At 40.9% G+C, this 17,054-nt stretch overlaps 1 protein-coding gene across 1 annotated transcript in view; it reads right to left on the bottom strand.

The window, feature by feature from the left end:
* Nucleotides 1-456: 456 nt before the first annotated feature.
* Nucleotides 457-17,054, bottom strand: part of DNAAF5 (dynein axonemal assembly factor 5) — a 161,800-nt gene continuing 145,202 nt past the window's right edge. Inside the window, exon 13 of the mRNA XM_078664908.1 lies at nucleotides 457-1,523. Coding sequence (XP_078521034.1) covers nucleotides 1,372-1,523 — 152 coding nt within the window. The 3' untranslated portion in view covers nucleotides 457-1,371. The remainder of the gene's footprint in view (nucleotides 1,524-17,054) is intronic.

The following is a 17,054-nucleotide window of genomic DNA, read 5'->3' as shown; positions in this document are numbered from 1 at the left end:
GGTACAAGTGTCAAAACAGATAAACAAAGATCCCACATATGGGGCAATTCACAAACAGAGACAACATCAATCAACCATCCTTGAAAGAAAAACAAGAAAAACCAGCAGATTTCTGTCATAATTTTCAGCATTTTTGAGCATTCAATGACGTTGCCTATTTAGCTGCATTTCCTTCTGATTTTTTGTATTAAGAGTTCAGCACTAATTTTACGGTGTAAGCTGCAATGTTGGTCGATTCCAAATTATACATTTTATTTGGCCATGCCATGCCTCTTAAATAAATAAAAATAAACAGCATTTGGTAAAATGAGATGGGCTGTAGTTTTCTTAATCTGCATTTAAAATTGTATGTTTTTAACTGGGGAATAGTTGAATGAGGAGGAATTCAGGGGAGGTGAGTGATTATTATTGTCATTATCCCAGTCGAGAGAGAAAACACACCAGGAGATAAGCAGATTCATGCTAGTACCTCAAACTTTTTGTGTTGCCCCAGTTTGATTTTTATTTAGAAAGTTTTATATAGCGCGAACATGGCCCTTGTGGGTATCAGAGCGCTTTACAATAGATAAAAGACAAATCGAATCAATAGTATCAAAAGTCAAAAACAACAAAGGATACTTCAACAGTAAAATTTCTGAGCAACAATCAGAAGGCTCCCTAGTACGGCGAAATAAAAAAAGAAAATCAACGCTGCATTCAGGTTTGAAAAAATTCAAATTTGCATCTATATCTGCAGGGTTTGGTTTCCTCAAAATAAAAGGATTTTACTGGTCTCTGCAGTGCAGAAAGGACTGGATAATATGCAAAACAACAAACATAAATGCATGCACGCTTTTATTGTAATGAACGGAAAGCATGTTTTTGTAAAGAAGGCTTTTCATTGCATAGTACTTAGGCAGTAAAGGTGAATAAGTTGGTACACAGTTATCAGTAAATATTCCAGCATGGTTCTTCTTCTTCACGTCAACTTTGGCAAATATACGTTTTTTCCATTTGTGCATCCACTTGAAAAACTTCACACAGTAAGTTATTTGAATTAGTTGTAAATGCCCACGGAGCACTGCATACAATTGAAGTTGTTGATTTCCGTGCCAATGATGGATATTTCTTACACATTTATTTTCGTTCAGTGCTTTTTCTTTAAAGGGCGCTGAAGTAAAAACATTTAAAGCACAATTTGAGAAATAAATAAAATTAACTCTATAGTAATATAAACACAAGGCCTAGTTCACAAACTTTTTTTCCAGGAGTAAAGTCGGTCTTACTCTTAGATATTCAGGAGTAAGACATGCTCCAGTCAGGAGTACGACAGAATCACTCACAGAAAACAATCTTTGTGGATGAGGTCCTCGGAAGATATGATCCTTGCATTCAGAGAACACTGGGGTCTGCTGTGATTCCCAGTGACTGGGTATGCTGTTGAAGCTGGTCACAGTAGGCTGGGGTTCGATGCTTGTGCTTCACTGCTTCAATTTCTTGCACTAGCAGGGCTGGGTAGATGGCACTTCCCTCTTTTAACGTTTCTGAAAGACAAACACAGATTCATGGTTCAACTTGCATGTTTTAGAAATCAAAGTATAATGTGTGGCAGTTAAAGGGCACACTTTCTGTCCCTCCACCCTTTGAATTTCAGAACAGACAGCACTGCAAGATCTCGGGGTATCTAAAGGGTTTTTGTTCCCAATGAGAATTTCAGTCTCCAATTCAGTGACCAGCGGAAGCCTCCACAGAAAGCACTGTAAGTGCAGGATTCCTTTTATTATTGGTTTAGGTATCTGAAACAGTGCAATTCAGTGACCGAAGACAACCTTCACAAAAGCATAGCATTTACTGGTCTAAAACAATGCAATTCAGTGACCGGAGGCCACCCCCACAGAAAACACAGCATTTACTGGACTCCTTTCATTATTTCAGGTCGGACACAGTGCAATTCAGTGACCAGAGGCCACCTCCACAGAAAGCACTGCATTTACAGGACTCCTTGTATTATTTCAGGTCTGAAACAATGCAATTCAGTGACCAGAGGCCACCCCCACAGAAAGCACTGCATTTACAGGACTCCTTGTATTATTTCAGGTCTGAAACAATGCAATTCAGTGACCAGAGGCCACCTCCACAGAAAGCACTGCATTTACAGGACTCCTTGTATTATTTCAGGTCTGAAACAATGCAATTCAGTGACCAGAGGCCACCTCCACAGAAAGCACTGCATTTACAGGACTCCTTGTATTATTTCAGGTCTGAAACAATGCAATTCAGTGACCAGAGGCCACCCCCACAGAAAGCACTGCATTTACAGGACTCCTTGTATTATTTCAGGTCTGAAACAATGCAATTCAGTGACCAGAGGCCACCTCCACAGAAAGCACTGCATTTACAGGACTCCTTGTATTATTTCAGGTCTGAAACAATGCAATTCAGTGACCAGAGGCCACCCCCACAGAAAGCACTGCATTTACAGGACTCCTTGTATTATTTCAGGTCTGAAACAATGCAATTCAGTGACCAGAGGCCACCTCCACAGAAAGCACTGCATTTACAGGACTCCTTGTATTATTTCAGGTCTGAAACAATGCAATTAAGTGACCACAGGCCACCCCCACAGAAAGCACTGCATTTACAGGACTCCTTTGTCATTTCAGGTCTGAAACCGCACAAACCCAGCTCCTAGAGCAACAGAACACTTGAGAAAATGTATTGCAACTAGATAGATCATCTGCTGTCTGATTGAATACAGATTAGAGAACCGAGGATATAATGCACAGTGGGTGGGAATACGCAACTAAGCCAATTAGAAGGTACACTAGCCTTTTTTTTAGCCAACAAAATCCCTAATTACATTACGCACATTTTCAAGATAATGTGATTATGGCTCCTTACGTTTTTTAGGTACTTGCTAAAGCCATGATTAAAGCTGAACCAAAGTATGATAACCCAAATCAGTATCGGCTCCTATAAATTGCTAACCTTTCTCAATTTTCTTGGTAGAACTTCTCTAAATCTGTCCACTGACTGAGCAAAAAGCCACAAGGGGCCGTCACTTCTGTCACCACCTATACAGCTTTTTTTATCAGGGCACTGGCAAATATAATCTTCACTGTGCTCTTCCAATAGTAGCAGCTTAGCAAAGAGAACTGCTAATTGACATTACTCCCGAATTCTATTTAATAATTCAAGGTAATCTTCCATAGTTCATTTCTTACCATGTGGTATATACTTGAATTTTTTATGCCTTTCGGAGTAGTAATTTACTCAGTCAGGAAAATATCTCCATGCATATGCCCAAGTATTTCAATCGAATCTATATTTGAACAAAACTATGTCAGACTCTTGATATTCACTTGATACATTAGAACACTTTTATTCAGAAGCAGGATTTTACATGACAGAAATAGTGGAATATTCAGATGCAGAACAATAAATCACACAGCACCTTCAAGAGAATTGTACACCATAATAAAGTCCATATCCTGACAATCACTGATGTACTATTGCAAGATCTTAGCTTTCTTCGTTTTTTTCATGCCACTTCCACCAGTCACTCATGGCCAAAACTGCATGTTGATGGTAGACTTAGACCTGCTAATAAAGAATCACTTTTGCTTACCTACTGTGCGTGACACACAAAAGTTATGATCTTATTTGAGCCCATTCTTTGCTTTTGAACATTTTATTACCATTCAATTGTTCTTCTATTTCATTGGTAGAATATGAGTTCTTCAAAATAAGAATGCCATTTTGTAATGTTAAGTAATTGAAACAATCCTATATTATACTTCCATTTCTTTTGCCCCGAGATGTTTTATGATTTTAACTTATGTAGCACAATTTCCAGAGGCAACTCGTTCAAATCAAACTGAATGATAAACAGCACACAATTTAAATGCTGTTATGCACTCTCCATTATTACCCACTTCCTCTCTCCCTCCTTTTCTCATCGCAGGAGCAAACAACACAATAGCCTGCACATTTATCCACTTAGTATGTACATTATAAATTCGTCACCTCAAGACAAATAAGAAATTACTTTGATTGTCCACCCACTGTGGTGCAATTAACAGTCGGTCACAATAGCTTCACAGGTCTTAAAGTATCACAGCAGGATAACAAGGAGTCTCGCTGATAAGGTTATCTATCACTGGCTTCCAGATTGTCTCAGGTGTCCTCCGTTCATCACTTAGGTCATAATAAGGTATCTCCATGGCGAGCAACAACTAAAGTCGTTTCGCACAGTCACTTGATATGGAGAGGTCATCATTCTTCAAAAGGATGCTATTGTTTCACTGACTTAAAGCAACATCTACATCATGAGATTACAATAGGTTTTCAACAATATCACCATCCTCCGGGCTCTTAGATCTAGAAGTTAAACAGTGGGATTGGGTGTTCCTTAGTAGTCTAGAATGATTTTGATGTGTCTCACAATGTCTTTCTAGTAGGTCATGGTCTCTGGCCCCTTCGGAATCCATGAAGTTCATTACACTCTATGTCGCAAAGAGTCTATCATGCCCATTGCACCTAAGATACAGGTTTGAGTTTATTCAGCGCCCTAGACCTGCTGAACATGAGTTTCTATAATGCCTATTTTTACACTGCAAGTCAATCCCTATAGATCCTTCCAAAGTGTGTGCAATTGATCTTGAATTCTTGTCTTGCTCAATTTTTCTCACACCTGGACATTCTAGGCCATTTAGGCATTTCATCTGAGAACCAGGTAAATATCTGAAACCAGTACTTCCATGGTGCTATATGTCAGAAATGTTTCCAAAAGGATTCACGTCTCTCATAGAAGCCCCACAGGGAGGACCTGGCTTGGCAATTCTGGCTGGACTGTTCCCACTACCTGATTTGCATATGGCTGGGTTCAAATTGGGGTGGGGTGGTGAGCTAAAGAATGATGGATTAAACTCAGATCCTTGTGACTGGGGCTGAATGTTTGCACTGTCCAGCATTCCATCCATCAATTGTTTCTTTTGCATATGTCGCCCTAAGTGGGAAGGGTATGCCCAGACGTGGGTCCCTTGCTCACTACAACACTGGATTCAAGCTAGCCTGGCTGATGAAGGGTGATGCTCTGAAACTGGTCCCAGGATGCTTGCTTCCGGTCCAGAGAGAACATGGCTTGACAGTTTCAAGCTGGACTGTTCCCACAAGGAACAGGGTTAAACCTGATTTGCATATGTCTGGGTTCAAACTGGGGTGGTGTGGTGAGCAAAAGAATGATGGATTAAACCCAGATCCTTGTGACTGGGGGTGAATGTTTGCATTGTCCAGCATTCCATCCATCAATTGTTTCTTCTCCACTATTTGTTCAGGGACAGAGCCCAATGATGGATTTGGATATCATACCCTCTCAGTTTCATTGACAGAAAAAGCTCTTTTTCAAGTAATGGAAGTCTTAATCTTTCTTGAATGTGCAGATCAATTGTCATGCAACATTCCTCTACACTTCATTTACAGACATATGCTCCCCCTATGGCATGTGTGAAGTCAGTGTTGTCTTAAATGGGTTTGTAAAAGGAGGACATCAAAAGCACAGGATTCTGCAATATTTTATTCCAGACCTCCATCCATGGGCACAGTATTTCTGCAACAGATGATATTGCTTCCCTGTGCCTTGAGGTAACTATATACGGTCCCATACTGACCTATCCAGCAAGGGTGCTCCATATGTGGTCAACGTTTTTTAGTCTGTTGGAGGGGTCACTCACAATTAGGCCACTGTCAATTAGTGTTCTAGGTTCAGTAGAATTAGGCCTTCCCCCACCCTTCCTTTTTGGCTGGCATTACCTGCCTAGGTCTCCTCCTCCTTCTCCTCTCCCAATACATTCATGTTAGACATTTTGCAGTAGATCTATTTCCTGTTTGGGGGGAATTCTGTGTAGAGCTTCAGATAAATAAAACCATTGGGGTAAAGCATTACTTTATGGTGCTGTGAACTCTCCCCAATCATGAAATACCAATGGGTGCCACCTATGTAGGTCTCTTTTTAAGCGCTTTGTAACGAGTTGGATAATTTGCTTTGCAAAACAACCCTTGGATGTTGGGTGTACTATAAGTAAGGCTCCCTGTTTCCCGTTTTACGGATTGTTTATAGATACATGCAGACAAACATTTATTTTCTTGTCTGTATTTATTTTTAAATGTTGAAAAAAACTGATATTTCTTGCTTTTTGAGTGACTTTAAATACTGTCTCCCATGACTGCCAGGTCAATAGCTGTGTGGATTGAAGGTTAGAAGGTTAAAAAATAAATTAATTTTAGTAAATAGGCTTAAACAGCAGTAAATATGCACAAGGTTGATACTGAAATTTGCATATTTTCAATTAAGTGTATTGATTTATGTTCTGCGGGTGTTCATAGCATTGAAACCTGGTAGGCATTCAAACAGGAGTTCATATTTATTGATTAAATAAATGTGGAAATAAACAAATTTTAGCTTCATTTTTTCACAAAACCCAAAATAAATATGGATAAATATAGATAAAATTATCAAAAAGAAATATGGATTAATACAGACCAAAATGTAATTATTATTATTTTTTAAATACCATAAAACCGGGAGTCCTAAATATAAGTCTCAGAGTACTTAATTTCATCTTTTGCTCAGCTAAAGGGAAAGATAATTTCAATACTTTCCCTAGATTCCAGCCCCATCTCTATATCCATCAGTTCTGATTTGGTGGCAATAATTTTTAAACCCGAGGCACTGTTGTGGTTGCCATATCTCTAGAATTCACCAAATAGACGGTTCAGGGTGGATTAAAGTTAATAGGATAACACTTTCAAGTAAATGTATTGTGTTCTCCCCAACAGAAACTGTCCTGACTCTCTAATTTGAATAGCTAAAGGCTCTGCCGTCAAATTAAAGAAAATCAGGGGGCAGGAAGGGTTTAGGGGACACCCTGCTAGTCCTTCTGCCTAGGTGAGTAAATAAAAGAGATCACGCCATTCGTCAACACTTTTGCTTTAGGTGTCCCATAAGCAGCCCATATGCTATTTATACATAACTGGGCCAACATATGCCTTAAGTATATACTGTAAGAATGCTTTTTCGGGGGGCGTGAGTGCAAGGATGCAAACAGGATATCCTTTTTAGGTCTCGCTGAGCCAGCACGCAGGCGCTGTCAACGAGACATTTAGTAAGGCGGCTTTGGGAAGTGCTCCCAAAGCGCCGACCAGCTCGCTAGAACGCGCAGAAGCACGCGCGCTGCTGCGCGCGCATCACTTGCCGTGTTTTAGTGCGTCATCGCAATCACTTCCACTTTCACAGCGATCGTCATCTCAATGACTTTCGTTTTTTTTTTTGCTTGTCTTCCTCCCCTCTATGTTTTCTATTATTAGTATGCTTCTCCTGTCACCCTGTGTTCCATGTTGCAATCTCCCTTGCGTGCTTCTCCCCTTGACCCTCTGTCCCTTGTGTGCTTCGCCCACCACCCTCTGTATTGTTTCCTTTCTCGTATGCTTAATTTCCACTCTCCCACAACTTGCATTTTGTACGCCCTTCTTGTGCTAAAACGTGGTTGTGGAAAGGCCTGAACAGTTTCAGGATACTGCATTTTGAGTTAGGTGGACGCTTTATTCATTTATGCAACATCGGAAGTCATTCTGACAATTTCTGTGTGCCGCGTCGTTTCCTATGAGAACTCAAAACCGCTCTTCAAAGCAGGAGTTGAATGTTTCCGAAAATTCAGTTCCGCTCAAAACATCGCACTGCGGCCCGGTGTAACCATTGTAGTGTTCTGCCAGGGGCCGCTGCCATGACTGAAATATAATGGCATGCCGGGGGAAATGGCGCGCATATTGGATTAGTTCAGTGATGCAAAGCCTGTGCTGCCAGGAGGAAGGGAAGCTTGCAGACTGTAAAAGTCGTTTTTAAAGAATGAGCAACGTCCTTCAGTGCTGGAGCACATATTTCAGCTAAGGTTTATATATAACATGTTTTACTTATACATGCACAACCATGCGAGGAACAGAAAGAATATAAAACAAAGGTAAGCCATTTATTTCACACAGACATTGCTTACACCAAGCGCACTCACCCACAAATCATTGAAGTTGATGCATTCACCTAACACTAAAACATACTCATTCAGTCAACTGATGTCACCTCTTCGCAAGCTGAACCAGACAATTGTAATGTCTGTCTGTCTGTAATGGGACCCTGAGAACGTCCTGGATTGTCACCCCAGACAATCTGTAGTGTTACAGTGACTATTACATAACATAGCATAGCATTTATTCCTGGTGTCTGTGCCAACATTAAAAACAGGACGGAACCAATCAGTTTGGCCTTTTTCCCCTAACCTTAACCATTGTTCAGCTTTGGCAGTTTGGCCTGAGATAGGATGCAACACAGAGAAATTGTATTTGGTATCATGCGTAACGAAAACAACCAGATAACAATAGAGAGAAGTAAGGAACTTCAACCTCAATTAGATGACAACTTTTTAGTTTTCAACTGCAACATGCCAGAACAAGCTTTGGAATAGCCAATAGGTCTCGCCTTTGGGACCTTATAAGTGTTTAGTGATCCAGCACAATATCCTTGGTGCAACAACATCAACTGTTGCATGGCGAAACACTTATAAGGTCCCAAAGGCGAGACCTATGGCTATGCCAATGCTTGTTATACAATTTCTCCACTAGGTGTAATATTCACTGAATACTGTCAAAAGTCTGCCTGTATTTAATAAATCCTGATTGATTAGGTTCAATCTAAAAGGGACTAATCTTTCATGCGATTGGCTAGAATGTTATTGAATATTTTAAAATCAAAATTAAGAAAACAATTGGGTGTGTAAGAGGAACAGATGTCTACAGGCTTGCCTAGCTTCTGTGGGGAGACCACTTCTGCTGCTAAGAAGGAATTATATACCTTGGTTAAAGGTGGGGCCAATTAAGTGAAGAAATGTTAAAAAGCACCCAAGTTCCGGGGAGCGAACATACAGTCTTCATAGAAGATTCAGAAAAAAAGGAATTGAAAGGAGGCTGTGAGTAGACCATTAATGTCATGCATGCTAGGTATTTTAGCCACAATAAAGCCCTCTCTGACCTCTCCATAAGAAGCAAGTTGAGTTGCCCTTTCAGCGATCTGAGGTAACGCAGTGAGCTTAATTTGCCCTCCTCCATATACCACTGTTCGACTTCCAACCTTTATTTCCATATGAAACACTTAATCTCGATCAGCTCTAGTGGCACGACCTCGGACCTGGGGATCTGGGTTCGAGTCTCGGTAACGACGCCAAAACCTTCTGTGATTCTGGGCAAATCACTTAATCTCCCAGTGCCTAAAATGAATGTGTGTCCTCATGTAACGTAACTGGTGCTATGTAAAGCGCTCTGATACCCGATTCGGTTCGGGTCTAGTTTGCGCTATATAAAAATCTGCAAACATTTTTTTTTTTTTTAATATATATATTTGCCGTTTTTTACTGCCTTGAATGTAACACAGTTGTTTTAAATGGGTACCTTATAGCTTTAAAAAAAAGCTACACATATTATTGAATGGGAATGCTTAATTTCTGTACAAACATTCTGCCCTTCACTATACCAGCATCAAACCTCCACATTCTCATTTTCCCTGCTAGGTCACCTAGCGGCATGTCGTATATAAAGGTCAGAGAGGACATAATCTCCCTCTTGTAAAAGGTAAAGTATATTAAACAAATAGTATGCTTTAGCATTCCTTTGCTGCTAAGACTGTCACCGAGTTAGACCACCATTTTTAGATCTATATAGACACAGCTCAGTAGTCCGATATATACATTGTTACCAATTCTTTCAAATATGCAGAGTGTGTGCGTAGTATTGCTCTTTCATCTCTTGCCATTTGGAGTATCATTCCGCCTTTTAGGAAATGCTTCAATTGAAATGCCCGCTGAACAATTTTACATCTGAAAAGTACACTCAATCATTAGTCTGTTAGTCGTGTTCAATTCTTTAGCACTTGTATGCAGTCTATTAAGAAAGCAATCCATTCTACTGCTTTATTTCCCAGCACTGGCAAAGCAATGAGGGCAGATTTTAACGTGCTAAATAGCATTTGTGCATGTAAGCAGTATTTTTGAATGCCTTTGTATACATTGAATGGCACAATAAAGCCAGGCATTCTAGCTTCGCCAATGCTTGTTTTCTCATTAAGCTCAACTTAGATCCTAATCCGTTTCTCATTCAGAACCTTTCCACTGACTTGGTTAATCACCTCAGTTACACAAAGCACATATATTTCTGAAATTCGAGAAGCGCCCCTTGGCACCACAGCATTCACTTCATTTATTCTTGTGCATTCATTCTGGTTCAAAAATGTATTTCAGTATTCCTGCCTTTGCAATTTTTGGTAGGTTGCACTCCCTGGAATTCCAGTTGTATACATCCTTTGTTTGTATGCTTCGAAATATTTTACTATTGGGTTTGTTAACACTTTTGAATAAATATTGGATCGGTTTTTGTTCAGTCTGGTCTTAACTGGTCTCTTGAGGGGGAGCCTCGAAAAATTTGAGAACGGTTTTATTAAGAGGCTCTTAGCCATACCCCGAAGCTCCTTTATTTGCCACACGGAGGAAGGGATTGGTTACATTAGGGACTTCATTAAAATGCAACCCCTCCTTCAGTGGCTCAAAATTTGGACCAAAAGCCTGACTTCCTTTAACAGGGCTGTTCTTGCGGATTGCTTAACCGCTACCGCGCTACCGCATTTTCCCGCTGTGCGTTGATTTTTAAAAATCGCGCTGTTTATGACAAAGCCAGCTCGTCATCCGCGTAGCGCAGGTAACGCCCATGACGAGCTGGCTTTGTCATTAGCATCGAAGGGGTTAAAACTCGACCATTGTCTGAGTATCCCTAGGATTAACTATATCCAAAACATCTGTCGCAGTTTGGGACGGGAGGATTTGTTCACCTCTCGCAGCAATGCGCTAGCTAGCTCCATTGTGACTTTGAAGAATCCGTTTCCAGAAGGCTGTCTGGAGGGCAGAATGCAGAGGGCTGTAGACAAGCCAACGGTCCAGACTTTCATGGGGATTTGTTTGAGTGTCAGTCCTGCACCATACTTAATATGGGTGGGCAATATGCATCATGCATTTTTACTGGTTAGACTCAGGTTATGCACTGTGCACTTTTTGACTGATTTCCCTTCACAGTGTTCCTATTTTTCTCAACTACCTTGTGACGATCAATCCCCCAAACTACCTTACACTTTACGTTATTCTGTAAATTCTACTCATTGCTGAGGAAACGCTATCTGCTGCCCATTCTTGGGGCGGCAAATATATGTTATTACAGAACGGCTCTAATTTACTTGCAGTCTTTGCCCACTATTAACCCCTCCACTGCGCCCGTGATTTTGCGGAAGTGCGGCACTTCCGCAAAACGGGCGGGGCCGCATCGGCCATTGGCCGACGGCAGCACCAGTGAGGTAGCGTTACCGTCGGCCAATGGCCGACGGCAGCATGGAATGGGTTAATATCTGTATTTTTGCTGCTGTATTTATTGAATGTGCCCTTATCAGAGGGCCACTGTTTTATGTAATGTTTTATGAATTTTAAAATGAATATTTAATGGATTTTTGTATACTGTGTAATGTGCTTTATAATTTGGTTGTTCTTATTCTTTTATGGTCTAATTAGACCGAATAAAGATATATGATGATGACTGGTCTCTTTGTTTGCACCTCGTAGTAAAGCTAATAGAAACAGTATGTTGATTGATTATATCCCAATCTCAATGAACACTGTGAAACTCTAAAATGCGATTACTTTACCAGTATTTGGAAACATTTTATTTCCTTTAATAATACTCGAACAGTTTGCACAGCTAAGGCAAAGGAGGGTTTACTTAATTGGTTGTCGCAAAATAGTTTGAATTGGACTACCTTCATTATTAATGATGAATTTTACTTGGTGTACTTATATTGAAATCAACATTCAGAAAAGTATATAGATAATGGTATAAAAATAGGATGCCACTAGGTGACGACAGGTGTGTTAACACCTCTCTCTTAGGACACAGGTCCATAGGATGCAAGGTGAAATAGTAGCTAAACAGCACAAAACTCCATATAAACAGAGTAAATGCGTCTTTTGAGTAATATGCAGGCCAGTCAGAGTATAGATCAGGTTTAGTTCTGCCAAATCCATAATTATGCAGCACACACTGCGGCCGCAAAATGGCATAATTCAGTGGCCCTCTATCCTATAAAAAATAGATTAGAAAGAACAAACAGGAAGAGAGGACCAGAGAGTGTAAGGAAGTCAGAAGAAATGAAACATTCGAATGGAAATGGATGAAATTAAAAGGCCATGGGAAAAGCTAAAACTGGACTGAGGAGAAATGAGACTGCTGGAAGTGAAAGGAGATAGGCTTCCAGGTTGAGACTGAAGCAGAAAATCCAATAGAGGTCATAGAATGCGAAATCAATAACATAACATTAGTGCAGCAAGAATGGGCCAGGGAAGCAACATGAAATGTGAGTAGGTGAAGGGGTGCAGCAAAAAGGAGAAGGGAAGGACAGGAAAAAAAAATACTGCTGGGAAAGAAATCTGCTCGGTGGTTACAGGACATAAGAACTGGAAACTGAAAACTGAAAACTATGTAGGTCTATGGTTATAGGCAGAATCTATGCACGTTTATGAGAGTTGTTTTTACTCTTTGCCTTGCCTGCTGTATCAGGCAGTCAACGACATCTCACTGCGGACACCTGAGAAGGTTCCACTAAGGTACATCGTAAGATGGATGGGTTGCACATGCTTATAAATGAGAACAGTTTCGTATCAGTCTCTGCAGTGGTTGCAGCTGGCACTTCTGGGATTTATAACATTGCCTGAATGTGTCCTTTTGAAAAGAACTGTTATTGGCAAGGGACGTGGCTCCCTCAAGTGAGGAAGCTGGCGGCCTTCCAGTAATGGCATTTAACAGATCTATCACGCCTGGTGGCCACACGAGTTGCACAGTACATGGTATCTTCTGAGCAGCTGTCTGGCAGACTCTTGCTAATCAGCATACATGTTTAGATGCCTCAGCTGCGTAGCACTCTAGAACCCTAAAGAGATGAGTTCAAGACCCTTCCAGACTTTAATCCTATGGAGCCTAAACGGACTATGGAACACATAGGTAAGTGGGGAATTAACAGAATATACAAGTCATTAGTAATCAACTCAACAGACCCTCTGAGTAAAAATAGGAGCAGGTAGGGATGGAGGACGACCAATGGACAGAGGCGAAGATGGCCTCCCAAATGCTGCCCATTTCTTCCCACCTCTGGTTAATTCAATGTAAATACTTTCATAGGACCTACTTCCGCCCGGTACCATTCTGCAAGATTAGGAAGGCCCACACCCCGAATTGTCTGCAGTGTGTTGAGGACCCAAGCAAATTAATACACATAATATGAGGCCGGCTGTTATTGTCCACTGTTGGACACAAATGCACCGAATGAAGGCTAAAGTCTTGGGAAAGATAATAACTTTACACCCCAAGTTGGCAGAGCTAGGCATAAAGGAAGTTCAAGAATGGACTAGATAGACCAAACAACTGCTGACAGTGGGTATCTTGATAGCCCGAGACACTGCACGCCACTATAAGGCACGGGAGCTCCGCACCCTTCGCGAATGGGATATGTATACAATGAGAAGCCCTATTTGCGATGCTTACGCCCAGACATGGGTGCCATAGCTCACTGCGCCAAAGGTCATGTCGTAAGGTTAGAAGGTACAAAAAGACCCGACTTGCTCTGAACAGTTAATTGTATTTTTAAGACATACAGGCAGTTTTTTTAAACCAACATAAAACTTCCCTCACAGGACAGGCTCACTGCCGCTAACCTGTTAGTCCCACTGTTCAATGTGAATACACCACATTACATACAAGCATCAAGAAGAAATTTGCAACCACAAAAGATTTGTGACCCCATCAGCCCTGATAAAGTTGCCGTAAATAGGTTGACAACGAAACATATTGGCCTTTCACTTCTGAAAATGGCCAAATATACGCCATTCTTTTCATTTGAGGACGCTCACAGCACCTAATAAAATTAAGTTTCGCAAGTGAGTCGTACCCCATTTTAACTTTGAGAACTGCATTTCTTTTCTCACTGGGACTAGTGGGCACTGAGTGACACATGCACTGACAGTGCATTTGCACACATTTTAACAGATTTTCTTTCTTTTGATTTCTCACCTCTGAGAAATTTGAAAACACACACTATTTCTTTATGGTCAAGAAAATTACCGATGATGACAACGAGGGCACACTGGTGAGTACCAACCAGCAGCACGTCTGGGTGATGCTAACGTGAGGAACTTTCTGACCTTTCTCACACTTTTTTTAATTTGGTCACAAATCTTTTGTGGTTGCAAATTTCTTCTTGATGCTTGTATGGAATGTGGTGTATTGACGCTTCCTTTGAAGTTGAACAGTGGGAGTAACAGGTTAGCGGTAGTGAGCCTGTCCTGTGAGGGAAGTTTTATGTTGGTTTAAAAAACTCCCCATATGTCTTAAAAATACAACTAACTGTTCAAAGCAAGTCGGGTCTTTTTGTGTTTATATATTATTGAGTGGGGGCGACCTGAGTGTTTACCCCCTGGTGCTCCTTTTGTGTTTTTGAGTAAGGTTAGAAGGCCCTGTGCACAAACACTTCCATTTTACATGCTCATGCTTAAAGTTGACATATTTAAACAGTGACTTTTAGCACACATTTGCTTGCCTGCCCATATGAGATAGTGTACTCAGAAAAGGTTTGCTTACAATTACATTTCCTCGTAGGCACATTATTATACCGTAGAACATTCTGTCCGAGGACTGGGTACACTGTGCAAATTAGCCGTGTTTGTTATCTGTTTGGCAACAGCTCTGGGTGGGTAGAATCAACATGACAACCGGACTAGAACTCAGGCACAGTCAGAATGGGTTCAGTTTCATTATATAAACTGCACCAAGCCTTTATTTATGTAGAGGAGAATTTCAATGGATTGTCGGGTCGCCCAATGCTTGAATTCTAGTCCAGCTGAATTCCATCACTATCCCGAGAGGGACGGTAGTCTGCTCTACACCAAAACTAGCTACCAGATGACCCACACACGTAGGTAAATGGGGAGTTAGACCACTCCGAGGTATTGTGACAGAACTGCACATCCTATGTTTCCTAGGATAGGTAGCGCTAGGTAGGAGTACAATTGTATTTATTTGTATAATCAATGTAAGTGCACAATGGTTGAATTGTTTATCCTATTCATCATTCTTGTAATGCTGGTTACTGTGCTTTGCTTCATTCTACTCATTATTACCGCACACATATTTTAAACAAAAATCCAATTGCTTCAATAAATATTGGAGAAACTAATTTGTGTATTTCTTGTGTCTCCCTTTGGGCATGCCTTAGTTAATAACGAAAGGGTAGATCTGTTTCCACAATTTCCTTTGGGAAATAAGGGTCGTCATGTTCTGAGGTTGCAGACACCATCCAGTACCTTGGAAGGTTTAGAGGTCCAGATGGCACACTGTGAGCTAGCTAGGAACTAGGTCAACATATTCTGATGCTATGAGTGGATTCAGTCCCCCACAGTTTTGACGCTCATGCTACCTAAACGCATACTTTTACTGAATTAGTAGGAACGATACGACAGTCCACTCGAGCTGCACCTTATGGACGAGACTTGTGGCCTAGAAGTTTGGGCTGGGCTGTTTTACTGGGGAAGGACCAAGATTGATTTCCAGATGGCTGGTCCCAGTCTGTAGAAGCACAGAGTATAAAAAATGCATTCGAATGTGGTCTAGATTAAGTACCAGTGGATGCAATCAATTTGAGCTTTCGACTCCTGTTTTTTGTCTTAATGCACTCTGCATCTTCAGTGATGGGTTTAATGTCCCATTCTTTTTGTACTGTCAAAGAGTGCCGTGCACACCACTTTTATCCTTTTTCTCCGTTTAACCAAATGTTTTAATTTTTGAGTCAATATACGTGCTCACTGGATGACGTGATCTGCCCTTTATCACGTGGGATTAAACAACATTCGAATTGGAGCAAAGCTTCACTCCAAATCCAGGGGCACAGCTGGGTCGCATGTTCAATATTTTTTTTTTCAGTTCTATTGCAATACGCAATAATCCAAATCAATCCAAGTACTCCAAATTTCTTATGATTTCAATCCATTTTATTAAGGTCTTGCCACACGTGATTCATATTAGCGTTTTTATAAAGGCTTCTCATGCCATCGATATGCAAATCCATGCCTTTTTCCCGGCACGTCAAAAAACGTCAAACATCCTCAATTGCTGGTGATTATGTTACCCAATGCATTTCGGGCTTAAAACTAGCCCTTCATCAGGGGTTCACTATAAGATAAAAGAACATGGCTGTAAATATTTAACTTCAAATCACTCTACTTCACATGCATAAAACTACATTAAAGTGAATCGACCCGTGTACAGCGCTTTCCCTCTAAACCCGGTGTTGTAATATTACCGTAATCAAACATGAAAAATCCTCAAACCACCCCACGTTGTGCCGTGTTTTGCACCTTCCTTCACACTGCATAACATCCCCACTGCTCCATCCTTAATCCACTATTTCCTACCTTTTCCATACCCACTGCTCTCACCCCAAAAACACCTACTCTCAAACTCATACCTTTGCAACTGCGTTCGGTGCTCGAACTTTCCACCACAAATCCCTCTAGCTGGCAGCATTATAAATGCGCGACTTCCTTTCCAGCTAGTTTAACTGTTCTGAAGTTGATTACGGTAATATTACAACACCGGGTTTAGAGGGAAAGCGTTGTACAAGGGTCGAAGCTTTTATAAAAACGCTAATATGAATCACGTGTGGCAAGACCTTAATAAAATGTAATGAAATCATAAGAAATTTGGAGTACTTGGATTGATTTGGATTAACGCGTATGGCAATAGAAATGAAAAAAAATATTGAACACGCGACCCAGCTGTGCCCCTGGATTTGGAGTGAAGCTTTGCTCCAATTCGAATGTTGTTTAATCCCACGTGATAAAGGGCAGATCACGTCATCCAGTGAGCACGCATTTGACTCAAAAATGAAAACATTT

This window comes from Lissotriton helveticus, chromosome 10 (assembly GCF_964261635.1).
Source record: "Lissotriton helveticus chromosome 10, aLisHel1.1, whole genome shotgun sequence".
Classification (NCBI taxonomy): domain Eukaryota; kingdom Metazoa; phylum Chordata; class Amphibia; order Caudata; family Salamandridae; genus Lissotriton; species Lissotriton helveticus.
The sequence above is the reverse complement of the archived record's forward strand: the minus strand, read 5'-3'. Positions and strand labels throughout refer to the sequence as shown.